Genomic DNA, 16,602 nt, shown 5'->3' with positions numbered 1-16,602 from the left:
ATGCTCTAAGATAACATACATAGAAATACCGTCAACTGTAATCTTACCTTAATTTCTTTTCAACAATATATTTTTGTAGTGACTTCCAGTCAAAACAGGCTTTCTTTCGTCAGACCTTTTTATTTTACAAAGCGAAACTACACGTAAATGGTTAGCCACATGTCTGGTATCAAAAGATCTATGAAACCAGGCGTGGTGGTGCATGCTTGTAATCCTGACGCTTGGGAGGCTGAGACAGGAGGATTGCACAGGTTCAAAGCCAGCCTCAGCTAAGTAGTGAGGCTCTCAGCAACTTAATGAGACCCTGTTTCCAAATAAAAATATGAAATAGGTCTGGGAGTATAGCCTGGAGGTAGAAAGCCCCTGTGTTCCACCCCCAGTATCACCAAAAAAAAAAAATCTATGAAGAAATCATAGGTTTTTAATTGATTTTTCTGATGGAAATAAACATGGCTTTTATTGCACCCCAATTTGTCATTTGCTTTCTTAAAGAGAAATATCAGTTTCCAGGGTCTTTATGGCTCTTTGGAGGGACTCTAAGGTTCGTTGCATAACCCTGACAATTTGTTCCAAATGATCTGCTGCTGATTCTAAGAGATTGCTGGCATTCTCAGATTTTAGTGCATCCTGCAGTTTTTTCAAGGTGTCTATTGCAGTCGTTTTGGAAAGGTCTGAACTCGGGGTTTTCCCAGATGTGGTGGTTTCTGATGGCTCTTTGGTGTCTTCTCTATAGAAATCACATAACTGAAGACTCATAATGGGGTATTTCATCAAGAGAGAAAGAGAAGATTCCAAACTCCCAAGGACATTAGTACTCTTCAGCATAGAGACAATGACTGGTGTCTGGACATTTTTTAACATCTTTTTAGCTGAATGCTGTAACTCCACATGAGTACATTTCTCAGCCACAGAGCACATAGCCTTTGCAACACTGGAATATAAAGGTTCCTTTTGTATTTTGCTGTGCATTGCCTCCACTACAGACTGCATCTCCTTAAAAATTTTAAGCATTTGCTCAAAGAAATCCTTAATGTTGCTATCTTCTTTCACAGCGATGGAGAGGATCTGAGTATTCATATTGTGGTTAAAGAACTCGGTAAATGTGTTTATAAAAGAAGTAAGATCTTTCATGTGAAAGAAAAACACTTTGGCAGCTTGAATCAGTCTTTCTTTATCCTTTTCTGACTCTGAAGACATTTCTCCAGCAGAGAAGTTTCAGCACTGAAAAGCAAAGCAAAATTCAAATGAAAACTAGAAGTTGATGGAAGATTAAATATGAGGAAGACTCCCGTCCAAAGCAAAAAAAAAGCTATACAAACTCTAAGGCAAAATGATCCTGTGCTTAAATAGGATAATGACAAAAATAATTAAGAGAGTAGAATAGAGGCATACAACTGAATTTATAATATATATGTATATATAATATTTTTCTAGCTCCTGAATATACATTGATACAGGACCTTCAAGGGTATCACCCTCAATAACCATTCAGGGTAATAAAGAAGATTGGATACTGCATTAAATCTTACTTAGAGGGGCTCTGGGTCTCAGTAAAAATGGAGTAAGCGTACTCTGATCACCTCTACTCACTGTGACTAAAAATCATGAACAGCATTACACGAAATAACAATCAAGTCGTTCCGAATGGTAGGCAGAAGCAGGAAGGGCACACAGCATATAAAGGACATGCATCCTACTACTTGGGAGGCTGAGACAGGAAGATTTTAGGTTCAAAGCCAGCCTCAGCAACTGAAAGAGGCACTCAGAAACCTAGCGAGACCCTGTTTCAAAATTGTTTTTAAAAAGGGACTAGGGTGTAACTCTCAGGTAGACTGCCCCTGGGTGGTTCAGTCCCCAACAACCCCCCCCAAAAATACACCCATACACACAAAGGACAATACAATGAAGTTCTCTGCTTGTGTGGTTTGGGGTGATGTGTGTGTGTGTGTGTGTGTGTGTGTGTGTGTGTGTGTGTTTTCTGCCTTTCTCTGCTTCCTATACATCGTATCTTGCACTCTAGGGCATCTTGAAACTGAACAAACTCAAACAGGGAAGTCTCCAAAGGAAACTCCACTCTGATTAGCACACTAGGGGCAGGAGCCTCCGAAGAGCAGCCTCTTTACGCTCTTCTGACTTCTAAATACCAGAAGGATACAGCAGCGCAGCACGCAATCCCATCCTCTGCCCACTAAATATCACCAGTCATAGGGGTCAAGGGGACCATGGAAACAGAGGTGGGCATCGTACAGCCCCAAGCTCAGAACTACTGACAGCCAGAAGCCAGAAGCCTAGCAGAAGCAAGTCCTGGGACCAGATTGTCAGCACTGAAGCCATCCCAGCCCTGTCGCCTCTGCCAACCGGAACTGCCAAGGCTGTCCCTGCGGGTAGGGGCTTCTTCACTCTCTCCACTCTATGCTGGGCAGAAGCAACTATAGGGCAGGGATGTCGGAACAGTGACTCCTTTCTCTGTTTTATCCAGAGACTAGACCCAGTTATAGGAAGTTTACAACAATGGGAAAAGCAAAGCTCTGTTTTCTAACCAGAACACCAGGAAAAGGGCCCCCTGGGAATCAAATAGTGGGTGGGGTGGTGGGTCACAGGCAGAAGCAAAAATTACAGAAAAAAAAATTACACCAAAGGGATTTCAGTGTGTGCGGACTCAATATATGGGACCAGTAGCCCATAAAGGAGAAAAGGTAAGGAGACCCAGCAGTTGTAAGTCTTCTTTGTTTTACTGTAAGTGAGAAGATAAGATTCTAGGTATTTGTGTGACGTGTAGAAGTATGTTGTCATTTCTAGAGTAACCTCTCGAAAAGAGTAGGGATCAAAGGGACCGTGAGCACAGACATGGGAGTCATACAGCTACAAGTTAAGAGCTAGTGACAGCCGCGAGAAGCTGGAAGAGGTGAGGAATGGATTGTTCCTTAGAGCCCCCCAAGAAGGAAGGTCCTAGTCTACTTGAGTTCTAGCCTCCAGCCTCAGAGGATGAACTTCTGTTTTGCCACCAAGCCCGTGGTCATTGTGATGGTGGCCCTGGGCAACCAGTTGCAAATTCTGTTCAGCAGACAAATTAAAATCAAATCCAAAAATTTATTTACATTACTCAGGAGACAGCAGGAAAAGGAGACAAAAGAATAAAACCCTAAAAAAATACAAGCAGATTAAGCTGGGCGCGGTGGCGCACGCTTGTAATCCCCGCGCTTGGGAGGCAGAGACAGGAGGATCACGCAGGTTCGAAGCCAACCGCGCTGGTGTAAGAGACCCTGTTTCAAAAATATAAAATAGGGTTTCAAAAATATAAAATAGGTCTGGGAGTGTAGCCCGGAGGTAGACGGGCTTCCAGGAACCCCAGTACCACAAAAAAAAAAAAATACAAGCAGATTAATAATAAATGTTAGAGAATCTAAACATATCAATTAGTATATTAAATGTGAGTTACTAGAATAAGTGTAGCAAGATTGCAAAATACAAGGTCAAATAAACAAATAATATATTTGTTTATATATTTGTTATCTTTTTGTTGCTAATATATAGGAATGCTAATATATGCAACAAAATCATAAGTTTAAATTAAAACAATGACATTCATAATATCATTAAATATTAAATACTTAGAGATAAATCTTCTAAGAGATATTAAGGACTTTTATATTTCAACAAAGTATTCAACAAAGAGAAAACCTAAATAAGTAAAGATGTACATTGTTAATGGACCGAAAGACTCAATATTGCTAAAAATGTCAATATTCTTTTAATTTATTTATAAATCCAACTCAATCTTAATCAAGATTCCAGAATCTTTTTTGATATATGTAACAGATGACAAATATTCTCTTAACATAGCTGAACTAAAATAGAGATGAACATAGAAGGCTGCATGAAAAAATTCCAAAATAGTTGTAAATTAAACCAAATGCTACTAAATAATCAATAGGTCAAAAAGACTATAAAAGAAATTTTTAAATATTTTGAACTGAATGAAAATTAAAATATATCAAAATCTATGAGACAAAACTTATGTTGCTTTTATAGAGAAAACCATGGATTAAATGCCTATTTTTTAAAAAAAACTAAAATGAATAACATGAGCTTCTATTTTAAGAAATTAGAAATAGAAAAGCAAATTCAAAGCAAGCAGAAGGAAGAAATTAATAAAAATCAGAAATTAATAAAATTAAAAGAAAAACATAAAACCAATAAAACCCAAAGGTATTTATTTGAAAAGCAAAACCAATGGCAGTGCTAAATCTTAAGACAGTATGACCAAGAAGAGAAGACACAAAATACATTCTTTATTCAAGAATAAAAATACATCTCCACCAACCCAACAAAGAAAAACTGAACATTCAACCACTAAAATGAAATGAACCTATTTCTTTAAAAAACACACAAGCTATACTAACTCACCCAAGAAGAAAAAGAAAAACTGAATAAATGTATATATTTTAAAGAAATTTTATATGCAGTTACACACCTTCCAAAACCAAGAAAGCTCAAAGCCCAGATAATTTAACAGGTAAACTCAAACAAACATTTGTGAAATTTTAATAATAATATTATACAATATCTTCCAGAAAATAAAAAATAGTTCTCAACTCAATTTATGAAGACACCATTGCAGTAAATACAAGAAAACAACAGAGAGAGTATCCCTAAAAAACATAGACAGAAGCCGGGCGTGGTGGCGCACGCTTGTAACCCTAGTATTCAGGAGGCTGAGACAGGAGGATCCTGGTTCGCAGACAGCCTCGGCTACTACTTAGTGAGGCCCTTTGCAACTCACTGAGACCCTGTTTCAAATAATAAAAGAATAAAAAACAGGACTGGGGTGGAGCTCGGAAGTAGAATACCCCTGGGTTCCATCCCCAGAACTGCAGCGAAGAAGGAGAAGAAGAAGAAGAAGAAGAAGAAGAAGAAGAAGAGGAGGAGGAGGAGGAGGAGGAGGAGGAGGAGGAGGAGGAGGAGGAGGAGGAGGAGGAGGAAGAGGAAGAGGAGGAGGAGGAGGAGGAGGAGGAGGAGGAGGAGGAGAGGGGGCAAGGGCAAGGGGACGACAACGATGGAACATATACATCTTCAACAAAACACTAGCAAATCTAATCCAATGATAAAAAGAATAATGCCAACTTGAATAAACCAACTTGAGATGTATCCTAGAAATGAAAGATTGGCTTTAACATTTAAAAATCAGACTAAAGGCCAGGCGTGGTGGCACACGCTTGTAATCCCACGCTCAGCCAAAATAACATATTTATAAGGAAAAACATCAAAGATAGCCTAAATAAATGGAAAGAAGAATCCTATCCATAGATTAAAAGACTGTATACTTAGGATGTCAATTTAAACCCTGTCCATGGATTGGAAGACACTGTATATCAGTTGTTCCCAAATTGATTCATAGATTAAATTCACAGTCACAATGCCATCAAAGATTCTTTATAGATACAGAAGAGTATCTTTCCATTTTACATGCATTATCCCATTTAATTCTTATTGTGTGGGGAAGGAATAATAAATATTGAACTCAGAGGTATTCTACCTCTGAGACACCACACCATCAGCCCCGTCTTTTTTTTTTTTTTTTTTTTTTTTTTTTTTTTTTTTTTTTGGTAAGGACGATTGACCCCAAGGTCCTTTTACCTCCAAGCTACACCCTCAGATTTTTTTTATTTTTCATTTTGAAACATAAATTGCTGAGGCTGGCCTCAAACCTGTGATCTTCCTATCTATAATCTCATGTACCACCGTACCTGGCTCCTATTTTATTTTTTATATTAGAACAGAGTCCCACAAAATTGCTGAAGGTCTCACTAAGTTGCTGTGGCTGGTCTCCAAACTAAGCCCCTCCAATCTCAGCCTCCCACATACTGAGATTACAGGCAGGTGTCACCAGGCCCAGCTCATTTAACTCACAACAGGCCATAAATTATGAACCAACACACACGTTGCACCAGTGGAAAGCCTTAGAGAAGTTAAACGACTTTCCCAGGATCACATGACTTACTAGTAAGTGGTATTCGGGGTACACAAAATTAGGACCATTTGAAAGTAAAGCCTGCATCTTTCTACCAAGTTACAGAAGGGCTCAGTCTGTGCTATCTTTGCTGTAGAATAATCAAATCCAGAGAGAGACTCACAAAAACTCTGATCTGAGCTTTAAGGGAAAAGGATCATGTTGGTCTTTAAGGTGTTGATGTTGTCAAGACAACTCATCAAGATAAAGAGAGACCTAGTGACAAAGGGCAGAATCCCAGCCTGAAAGAAGACCAAAAGTATTTTTAATTAAACACACATGCATAGATAGATAGATAGATAGATAGATAGATAGATGGCTTTATATCTCTTGAGAACCTAAACAAAGGGCTAGGAGTGTAGGTCAGAGGTAGAGCACTTGTCAAAAAAAGTGTGAGGCCCTGGGTTTAACTTCCATTATACTACAAGGAAGGAAGGAAGGGAAGGAAGGAAGGAAGGAAGGAAGGAAGGAAGGAAGGAAAGAAGAAAGGAAGGGAGGAAGGGAGGAAGGAAGGGAGAAAGAGAGAAGGAAAGAGAGAACTTAAAGCAAACAGCAACCCAGCAAGAGATAAAGGTACAGATGCAACAGAAGCTAAAAGGAACTTAATATCTGAAACGGTTGACCAGATGAAACCCCAGTATTTCACAGCTGTGACATGAGAGAAATATCCTCTGGCTGATCTGAAAGAGGTCCGTTGTGTAGCACCTTTCAACAACAGAAAGCCCATTAGAGAAGAAACTTTAAAAGTTTTACTGCTCTGCTAGTCTTTCATTTTATTACTTAATGTATACAGAGTTATAATTAAGATGTTAATTCATATTAACTACATGACTTAATATATACTAGAGGAAACAGGAGAAGTCTGAGGACTGGGCCACGCACAAGTAGCCTGTAAACCAGACAGGCAGAGGGACCCAGCAGAGACTGGCAAAGTCTGGAGGTCATCACATTCCACCAGAAACATCCAGATGAAACCAGATGAAAAAGCACTTCCACAGTGTCCGAAACAACTGCTGGGACAAGGAATTCAGGAACACAGCAAGGTACGTAGTGTGGAAATTTCTATTAGTATAAATACCATACTCTGTCCGTATGGAAAAGGGGCTTTGGAATGACAGGTCAGTCTTGAATCCTAGCCACAAACAAAGTGACAGCCTTGTTATAAGAGGATCCTCTGGCACGATTTGGCAGATTCTTTCTCTGAAGGTATGAGAGAAGGGAGATTAACAACTTCTAAGACTGAATCATAGGGGGAAACAAGCAGTAAAGATACCAGTTTTAGGAAGGATGAAATGACATCGGTGGGGATGGGTGTCGCTTGTGTGGATGATAACATTTCCTTTCATGTCCTTACAGAGGCACTTGGTAGCTATCTGTGTAAGAACACACGTGAACTCTCACACTAGTTAATGTACACTTTTGTGCTCTTTCTTAAACCAGCTTTATGCTCCTTCCAAAATTACATCCTGCCGGGCACGGTGGTTCACACGTGTAATCCCAGTACTTGGGAAGCTGAGACAGGAGGATCACGGTTTGAGGACAGCCTCGGCTACTTAGTGACTAGGCCCTTTGCAAGTCAGTGAGACCCTGTTTCAAAATAAAGAATAAAAAAAATAGGGCTGGAGGTGTAGATCGGAGTTAGAATGCCTCTAGGTTCAATCACCAGTACCGAAAAATAAATAAATAAATGTGTGTGTGTGTGTGTGTGTGTGTGTGTGTGTGTGTCCTACTTAAATATACTAGATATTTGCTGTGTGTCTCCAAATGCTCCGTCATTCTTGAAGGCCAGGAACATTCTTTTTCTTCAAATATTTCAAAGCATAGTGGAGGCTTCACAGTGAACATTTGAGAAATGCTGATGAATGACCTTGATATTCCGCTTTCTGGACAGGAATGCTGTTGCTTTCTGGTCAGAAATATTCCCTAAAAGAATCTGCCTTGGAAAGTATGCCTTCACTCCATGACAAGTTTTCATTTTACACTAAAGGCCATGATTTTGGCTTGAATTAAGTAAGACCCGGAACTAGAGATTAGCTGTCATTTTTCTCCTTCAAGTCTTCTGACTTTATCCATGATCCTGTTTCCACGGTCTCGAGTGACGGAAACTTTTCTCTGATAGCTGGATCCTGTTCAGGTGGTGAGGGGCAGTGACAGCCGAGAATACTGTAAAACCTTTGAGAGCACTAGAGTTATTCACCAAAAATAATCTAAGAAGCATTATTGAAAAATTCAACTGGGATTGTTGGTGCATGTTTGTAATCCCAGGATTTGGGAGGCTGAAACAGGAGGATGGTGGTTCACAGACAGCCTCAGCTACTTAGGGAGGTCTTTGGCAACTTAGTGAAACCCTGTTTCAAAACAAAGAATAAAAAACAAAAAGGGCTGGGGTTGTAGCTCAGAGGTAGAATGCCCCTCGGTTCCATCCCCAGTACCACAAAACAAAAAAGAACCTTGTTTTATTTATTTATTTATTTGCGGGTCTAGGGATGGAACCCAGGGGCATCTGACCTCCGACATCCACCCCCTGCCCTATTTTTTATTCTTTATTTTGAAACTGGGTCTCACCGAGTTGCAGAGGGCCTCACTAAGTAGCTGAAGTTGTCTGCGAACCGCGATCCTCCGGTCTCAGCCTCCCGAATGCTGAAATTACAAGCGTGCCTCACCATACCTGGCTTAAGAAACTTGTTTTAGCAACAGAATTTTAACCAAATAAAATTTTACCCACCCAGAGCCCAAATGTATAGAGCAAGAGAAAACATACTTGTTTTCCCAAAGGCTTGGAGAACGGGAATCACAGACAACGAGCGCCACCTGCTGGCCAGCAATTCCCCTTCAGGCTGCTCCAGGACTCTAGAATCTACTTTATGGAGCACTACAATAAAATATTCAAGTAATAGCACAAAGTCTGTACCCATATGGATGGTAACTCTCAAAACAGACTTCTTTTCACTGATGGGAAGCACCCTCATGTAATAACTCGAACTATATAAAAATTAAACATTGCCATACAAAGGTGTAGTTAATCAAAGCTGGGTTAAATTATACCACTGAGCCAGGCATGGTAGTGCAGGCCTGTAATCCCAGTACTTAAGGCTGAGACAGGATCGCAGGTAGTGAGACTCTCATCAACCCAGTGAGACCTTGTTTCAAAATAAAAATAAAATAAGGCTAGGGGTGTAGCTCAGAGGTAGAATGCCCTCTGGGTTTAATCCCCAGTATCAAACATAAATAAATGAACACACACACAGACACACACACACACACACACACACACACACACACACACACACCAGGTGAGCTACTAATGCCACAATCTATAAAAGTCACCAAGTCATCACTGAAAATGTAATAAGGTGTGGCATACGCACGGCCCCACCTCTCAGGCATAGCTCTGGTAAAATATATATATTGATGCTTGCCCAAAAAAACTAAGACTGTTAAGAAGAGAGACTCTGTAATTAGGCACATAGCTTTTGTTTCTGTGAGTGACATAATCAATCTGGGAGTTAGAACTAAATTTGAAAGTCAAACTAAATTTGAACATAAGGAGCGCAGATTGCCAACTATGGTTCTCCAAGTGCTCCCAATCTACCCTTAATTATCACGCAGATATTTAAGAGTATCAGTTTGGGAGAGTATAAACTGTTAATGTCCTCTGGTGGCCAAATGTCTCCATCTATCCACAGATGTCAATATTTATCTTTTTTTTCTTCTTCTTCTTGGCAGTTCTGGGGATTGAACCCAGGGCCTTGCACATGCTAGGCAGAATGCCTACCCCTGAGCTATTTCCCCAGCCCCGACTGATACGTATTAAGGGGTGGATTGTTTAAAACTTGAACGTGTACAAGTCAAACACCAACTGTACTTACAACTTTGTATGGCAGATAACTTTCATGTTGACATTGTAGTTATCTGTCTTAACTTCCTGACAAGATTAAAAATTCCAAGAAAGCAAGGGCCACGTGTTTTTCTTCTTTATGCTTTACAGAGAGCCTAGCATGCTGGCGCACACATCGTAAAGTGCTACCTATTAGATAAATTGGGCCAAAGTAAAGGTTACAACAAACTTAGTTGGAAGAGTTCAATCGGCTTTATTTTCCATCCTAGAATAGAGGAATGTTTCATCCCATAAGAAAGAATAATGTTCCGATAAACTGAGCAGAGAAGGTTGGTTTTATAGATAGAAAAGGGCTGAAGAAAGCAGAAACAGAAAGCAAAAACCACATTGGCCATTTCAAAGTTGCTTTGCTTATAAGGCAAGAATGGAGAAGTAGAAAAACAACAAAATGGTTAACATCACACAAGTTATGTTTTTGTTTTTTAAAAATGAAAACAGAAGAACTTGGTCACACTGACTAAAACTAGCCTATATGGGAAATTTAGCTATTATCTTTCTCTTTTTTCTTTTTCTTTTTTTTTTTTTTTTTTGGTTTTTTACATAGTACTGGTGATTGAACTTACACACATTCTACCTCCAAGCTACAAGAGCCAAACCTTTATATTGTCTGCTCTGAAACAAGATCTTAAAGCCCGGTGTGGTGTTGCACACTTGCAATTCCAGCATTTGGGAGGCTGAGACGGGAGGACCACAGTTTTTGGACAACCTCAGCTACTTAGTGAGGCCCTTTGCAACTCAATGAGACCCTGCTTCAAAATAAAGAATAAAAAATAGGGCTCGGGTATAACGCAGAGGTAGAATGCCCCTGAGTTTCATCCCCAGTACTGAAAAAAAAAAAAAAGTTCTTACTAGTAAAGGGGAAAATATTGTGAGCATGGTGTCTCTTATTTCATATTTTTAATAAATTTTATTTAAAATTTAATAAGAAACATGGTGTCTCTTATTTAAAATTGCTATTGAGCCGGGCGTGGTTACGCATGCTTGTAATCCCCACACTTGGGAGGCTGAGACAGGAGGATCGCACGGGTTCGAAGCCAGCCTCAGCTGCTTAGTGAGGCTCTCAGCAACTTAGTGAGACCCCGTTTCTAAATAAAATATAAAAAAGGTCTGGGAGTACAGCCCGGAGGTAGAAAGCTTCTGGGTCCCACCCCCAGTACCATCAAAAAATAAAAAAAATTTAAAAAATAAAATTGCTATTGAAACAAAACTGTAGATTAGAGTCTAAATGTTAGGCATAAGTGGCTGGGCATGGTGGCGCATGCCTGTGATCCTTAGGTCTCAGCTGGGAAGATCCTTAGGGCCTCAGCTTGGGAAGCTGAGACAGGAGGATCCAGGTTTGAAGCCTCAGCAACTTAAGCCCTCTGCAACTTGCTGAGCCTCTGCTTCAAAATAAAAGATATAAATCCAGGCAAGGTGGTACATGCTTGTAATCCCAGTAAGTGGGTGGCTAAAACAAGAGGCTTCTAGATTCCTGGCCAGCCTTAGCAACTTCATGAGGGCCTTCACAATTTAGTGAGACCCTGTTTCAAAATAAAAAATAAAATAAAACTGGGAGTTTAACTCAGAGGCAGAACTCCCCTGAGTTCAATCCCCAACACCAAAAAAAAAAAAAAATTAAAATTAAAATTAAGGCAAGATTGGCAGTATAGCTCGTAGGTAAAATTCCTCTAGGTTCAGGCCCAATACCACAAAAACAAAAAAATAAGTTAATAAATAAATGGAAAATGAAAGTTACTTTTATGGTTGAAAACACTCCATGTCTTTCCTTGATTTCTGGCAAGACTGAATTTTGTTATCAATTTATTGGTTACTATTTATTCTTGTATTGACTATTTAGGGTTCTTCGCTAATTCAGTTATATTATTCCTGTTTTTGTTAACAATAAAACTTCAAAAATTAATATTTCATTTTATTGCATTTATCCCAATTTGCCTTCAGTTCTTCGTTGGTCAAAATTTTGCCCGTGATCTTTTTTCCATTGTTTATTTTGTGCTGCTTGTTTGTTTTGGTAGCAAGGACCAGGGATTAAACCCAGGGGCATTCTGCCCTGAGCTACATCCCCAGCCTTTCCTATTTTTTTCGTTTTTGAAACAGGGTCTCACTGACTTGCTAAGGCTGGCCTCGAACTTGTAATCCTCTCTCAGTCCCCCACGTATCAATATTACAGATGCATACCACCATGCCTGGCTTCCATTAGCCTTAGATATATAAGACCCTCCTTTATGTAGATAGACATCAGGAAATTATTTACAGCCTTCTAGCTATTTTGTCATTTAATGTTTTACATATGTTACCATACTAATTTATTAATTTTGGGCTTTAAAGATGACTCCCAACTTTATTCTTATTCTCCTCAGATCTATTAGGAGACAAGACAGATGTACACCTGAAAAATCCACTGAATACATCCCTCATGTTAAACCTGAATGATATTTTCTATTTGCCTCTGGATTCTTATGAAACGTCCCCAACAAATGAGAGCACTAGCCTTGGTCTTCTCAGTTTTGACTCTAGCTGTAGTTCCCTTACTGTCTTTCTGAACAATGTAGTATAATGTTCTGGCCACTAAGTCGATGCCTCTCTCGAATCTCAGGAGCTGACCTATCACACTTTCATGAATCGGAAACCAACTATTGACAGCCCGTTATGCAAGAACCATTTCTGAAACAACAAATTCAATTATTATTGATGATAATCCACATTCATTATTAAATGGATGGGAGGGGCTGTTTCAAGGACATTCCGTCTTATATACTGCCTACTCTTGCATCTGTTCCGTATTGTTTAATATTGTGCTTTTAGAGTATATTAATATGAGGGAGAGGTCCTATCAATTTTCTTGACCTGTTCAGTCTTTCGGAAACATTTTATTAGTTGGTGAAGCTATGATAAACCAATTAAAAAGAATCAACCACTTGGAAACATTTGACCTTTCATCCAAAAAGATGTTTCTTATCTCTACTTATCTTGAGGTAGAAGGATGCGCATTTTCTCAAAGCTGTGCCTTCCTAAGATTGCACATGAAGCTATAATAGCTACTAGAGATATTTTCCTGTTTTTTTAGGAGAAGAGAAACAACTTCTTTCACCTAACTAATCTGAACAGGGATGTGGTCTATCATCTGAATTCCCATAGATAGCAGATCATTTTCCAAGATTCTCAGTGAAAACTGTTGTTTTATTTTTCAGTGATCATACTTAAAATATGGCCCAGAGTGACTTCCTTTATCCAGAGAACCCGAAGAGGCGGCAGGAGGTGAACCGCCTGCACCAGCAGCTCCTCGACTGCTTATCCGACAGCTTCCATGCCACCAATAAGCTGGTCGGGGTCCTAAACGTGCACCTGGGGTGCACACTGGCTTCCATTGAAATGAACAGGGGTGGGACCATCAAAGAGAACTGTGATCTCATCATTCAGGCCATCGTGGGAATCCAAAAGGAACTGCAAAAGGTCGACGCGGCCCTAAAAGAGAAACTAGAGCCAACCCTGTATAGAAAACTCCAGGACATTAAGGAAAGGGAAACAGAGAAGATCGCCATAGTACAGAAGGTCATTTCGGTCATCCTGGGCGAGGCTACGTCTGCAGCCAGCGCGGTGGCTGTTAAACTTGTGGGCTCAAACGTCACAACTGGCATTATTAGCAAGCTGGTCACTGTGTTAGCTCAGATCGGTGCCTCTCTCCTGGGTAGCATTGGAGTTGCCGTTCTTGGTCTTGGCATTGATATGATCTTCCGGGCCATCCTGGGAGCAGTGGAGAAAACGCAGCTTCAAGCAGCCATCAAAAGTTATGAGAAGCACCTGGTGGAATTCAAGTCGGCCTCAGAAAAGTATCATCGTGCCATTGCCGAGGTCACCGACACCGTGAAACGGCAAATGAAATGAACAGCCCCCTTCAATTCCGGAGCATTTCTCTGCATTCCTCTCCATGACAGTGTTTTTGCTGCTCTGGTTTCTTCATATGCTTCCAACATGGATGTAAATAGGGTAAACAATTTTGAAAGGGAAACTGGACATGCTGAAACTAGATGACGCTTGAGTTTTCTGTGAGTAATGAACGCTGGATCAGTTGGTGCTAGACCCTGTGAGGTAGATTATATCCCAGGATGTTTACTTACCTTGTTCTACCAGATCCACACTGGGGTAAACACTATCACAGAACAGCAAGTTGTAGGGATCACTTCCCCTTTTTCTAATTTTCCATCAAAATTCTTAAAATTTACATTGACTGCAGAGACTTTGATGTCTACCACTCTCTCTAAACTCCACCGAGTTCTAAGGAGACATACTTAATAACTTTTAGACGCAAACCTGGTCTAGCCAGAATGAAAGAGAAAGTACTACCATATATATATATATATTTTTTTTTTACCATTAGATTAAATCCAGTTTTCTGTATACTGAGAGAATGAAAACTGGCTTCTAACAATTGGTTTCAATGATGAAAAAAGACAATGTCTTTTTGAGCTTGTGCTAATTATACAATGTAATCTAGATGGATTTTAAAAAGGTAACATTAAAGTGATAAACGTTTCGATCATTGCAATCAGTGCTGACCAATTGTGATGACTAATTAACATGCGAGTGATGGAATACTTGGGCACATAAAAGAAAAAAAAAACAAGAAAACCCCAGCTCTACATACATAAAATGCATTTAGCATACAGAAGTGGAACTCAACTATCTTTAAAGAAATTTGTCACTTAAAGGAAAAGTCGTGTGTGTGTGTGTGTGTGTGTGTGTGTGTGTGTGTTACTAGAGACTGAATGAACCTCTGTTATCCCCAGCCTTTTTTATTATTTTTTATTTTGAAATAAGGGCTCACTAAGTCACTAAGTACTGGCTCAGAATCTGCGCCCTCCTTTCAGTCCTCTCAGCCTCCCAAGGCTGAGAGTGCCCCAGTGTGTATGGTAGAAAGTCAAAATTATGAGCTTTCTAGAAAAATATATTTCTAATACTAGCAGAGATAGCTGCCTCTGCTACACAGAGCATTTGATGGCCTATTTCACGAATTGCCTGATTTCAGAAAAATGCTGAGGCTTTATGAGAGCTGAATTTCATAGATGCAACTGTTTTCTTTACCAACTCACCCTTTGAGACACTTAGGGTCTACTTCCAAAATTGTATTGCTGAGCCGGGCATGGTGGCGCACGTTTGTAATCCCTGCGCTTGGGAGGCTGAAACAGGAGGATCGCACAGGTTCGAAGCCAGCCTCAGCTACTTAGTGAGGCTCTCAGCAACCTAGTGAGACCCTGTTTCCAAATATAGAATAGGTCTGGGAGTATAGCCCAGAGGTAGAAAGCCTCTGGGTCCCACCCCCAGTACCACCAAAAAAAAAAAAAAAAACCAAATGTATTGCTGTTGATACAAGAATGCCCCTGTTATAGGTGATTCTTTTATACAGGTACAATGTCTTGAAATAAAAAAAACGTTCAGCACATCTCAAATTTTTAATTAGCTAATGAAAATTTGAATTTGCTAATTGAAAGCCTAATTTGTCAAGCATACTCCCACTATCTTTCCTCTATCACTGCTTTTATTAATTAGTTGCAAAAATCACAATTTAGTTCATATTCAAGATGAAATCTTTTTCTATTTCCCGATTTATAAGCTTTGACCTACAGGATCTTGTTACTGCTCTTTCTGAGACTCAGATTCAGTCCAAGAGCACATTAAGCATTAATTAATTAATTAATTAAGTTAATAAATCTACTTGCAGGGTTCGATCCAAGAGCACACCAAGCATTTACTAACAAGGGTTAGTTTAGGTATGGAACCAATTTTATAATGGTAAGGGCACATTTAAATATACTGCTAAAAATTAATATGTATCTCCACTAATATTTTTTAAATAATTATAACTGAGAGTAAGAATTTACCTCTATTTTATTTTTCTATGAAGGATTCTCGGGGTAAGATCTGAAATAACCAAGCATGTCATTTAATTAAGATAATTTTGGTTTTTTTTTTGTTTTTGTTTTTGTTTTGCGGGTCTGAGGATGAAACCCAGGGACATTCGACCTCCGGGCTACACCCCCCTGCCCTAACTTTTAATCTTTATTTTGAGACAGGATCTCACTGAGTTGCAGAGGGCCTAAGTAGCTGAGGCTGAGCTTGAATCGCGATCCTCCAGTCTCAGCCTCCCTAATGCTGGGATTACAAGCGTGCGCCGCCACGCCCGACTTAATTAAGATAAATTTTAATCATGCTTACCTTACCATTAAGGAGAATGTTGGGGGAGAAAAGGACGAACACTACAGATAAGTACATAATCCCTTCTGGGCAGTGACATCATAAAGGACTTTCTGGTTGGTGAAAAGACCCGTCCTAAAGGGAACCAATGCGAAATCAACCCGCCATTGGTAAATTTAAGATTGCTTATATACTCCCGCACTTCCTCAATCCTGTAGATTAGCAATTTGGGACTCTAATGCAGACAGACACTGACTCACGTGTTCAGGCTTACAAAAGTTCTCCATGTTTAAACAAGCCACTACAGAAGTTCCAGATGCACCAGGCGCCCCCAGAGGACAACCTGATGCTCGCAAAGCGCCTTAAACTCCGTGCCAAGAGTTAGACAAATCTAACCAAATGCAGACACTCCCAAAGGGTCACCCTCGCTTACATCAGAAGACATCTGAAAACCCGACAACTAACACGATCCCGGGAGACAGAACAAGGCGGAGCACCTCGCTCT

General features: G+C 39.8%; 2 protein-coding genes across 2 annotated transcripts; one reads left to right on the top strand and one right to left on the bottom strand.

The window, feature by feature from the left end:
• Positions 1 to 486: 486 nt before the first annotated feature.
• Positions 487 to 1,197, bottom strand: LOC308270426 (uncharacterized protein C12orf60; the record flags this gene model as incomplete). The annotated part of the gene is made up of 1 exon (XM_080706321.1): positions 487 to 1,197. One exon carries the CDS (start codon positions 1,195 to 1,197, stop codon positions 487 to 489), a length of 711 nt encoding a protein of 236 aa, XP_080562447.1.
• Positions 1,198 to 13,112: 11,915 nt separating this feature from the next.
• Positions 13,113 to 13,790, top strand: SMCO3 (single-pass membrane protein with coiled-coil domains 3; the record flags this gene model as incomplete). Its single annotated transcript, XM_080705558.1, has 1 exon — positions 13,113 to 13,790. The coding sequence occupies one exon, from the start codon at positions 13,113 to 13,115 to the stop codon at positions 13,788 to 13,790; it is 678 nt and encodes a 225-aa protein (XP_080561684.1).
• Between the last annotated feature and the right edge of the window lie 2,812 nt (positions 13,791 to 16,602).

This window comes from Muscardinus avellanarius, assembly GCF_963383645.1.
Source record: "Muscardinus avellanarius genome assembly, chromosome: 11".
Lineage (NCBI taxonomy): Eukaryota > Metazoa > Chordata > Mammalia > Rodentia > Gliridae > Muscardinus > Muscardinus avellanarius.
Note: the sequence above shows the minus strand (reverse complement) of the source record. Positions and strands in the feature narration are given on the sequence as shown.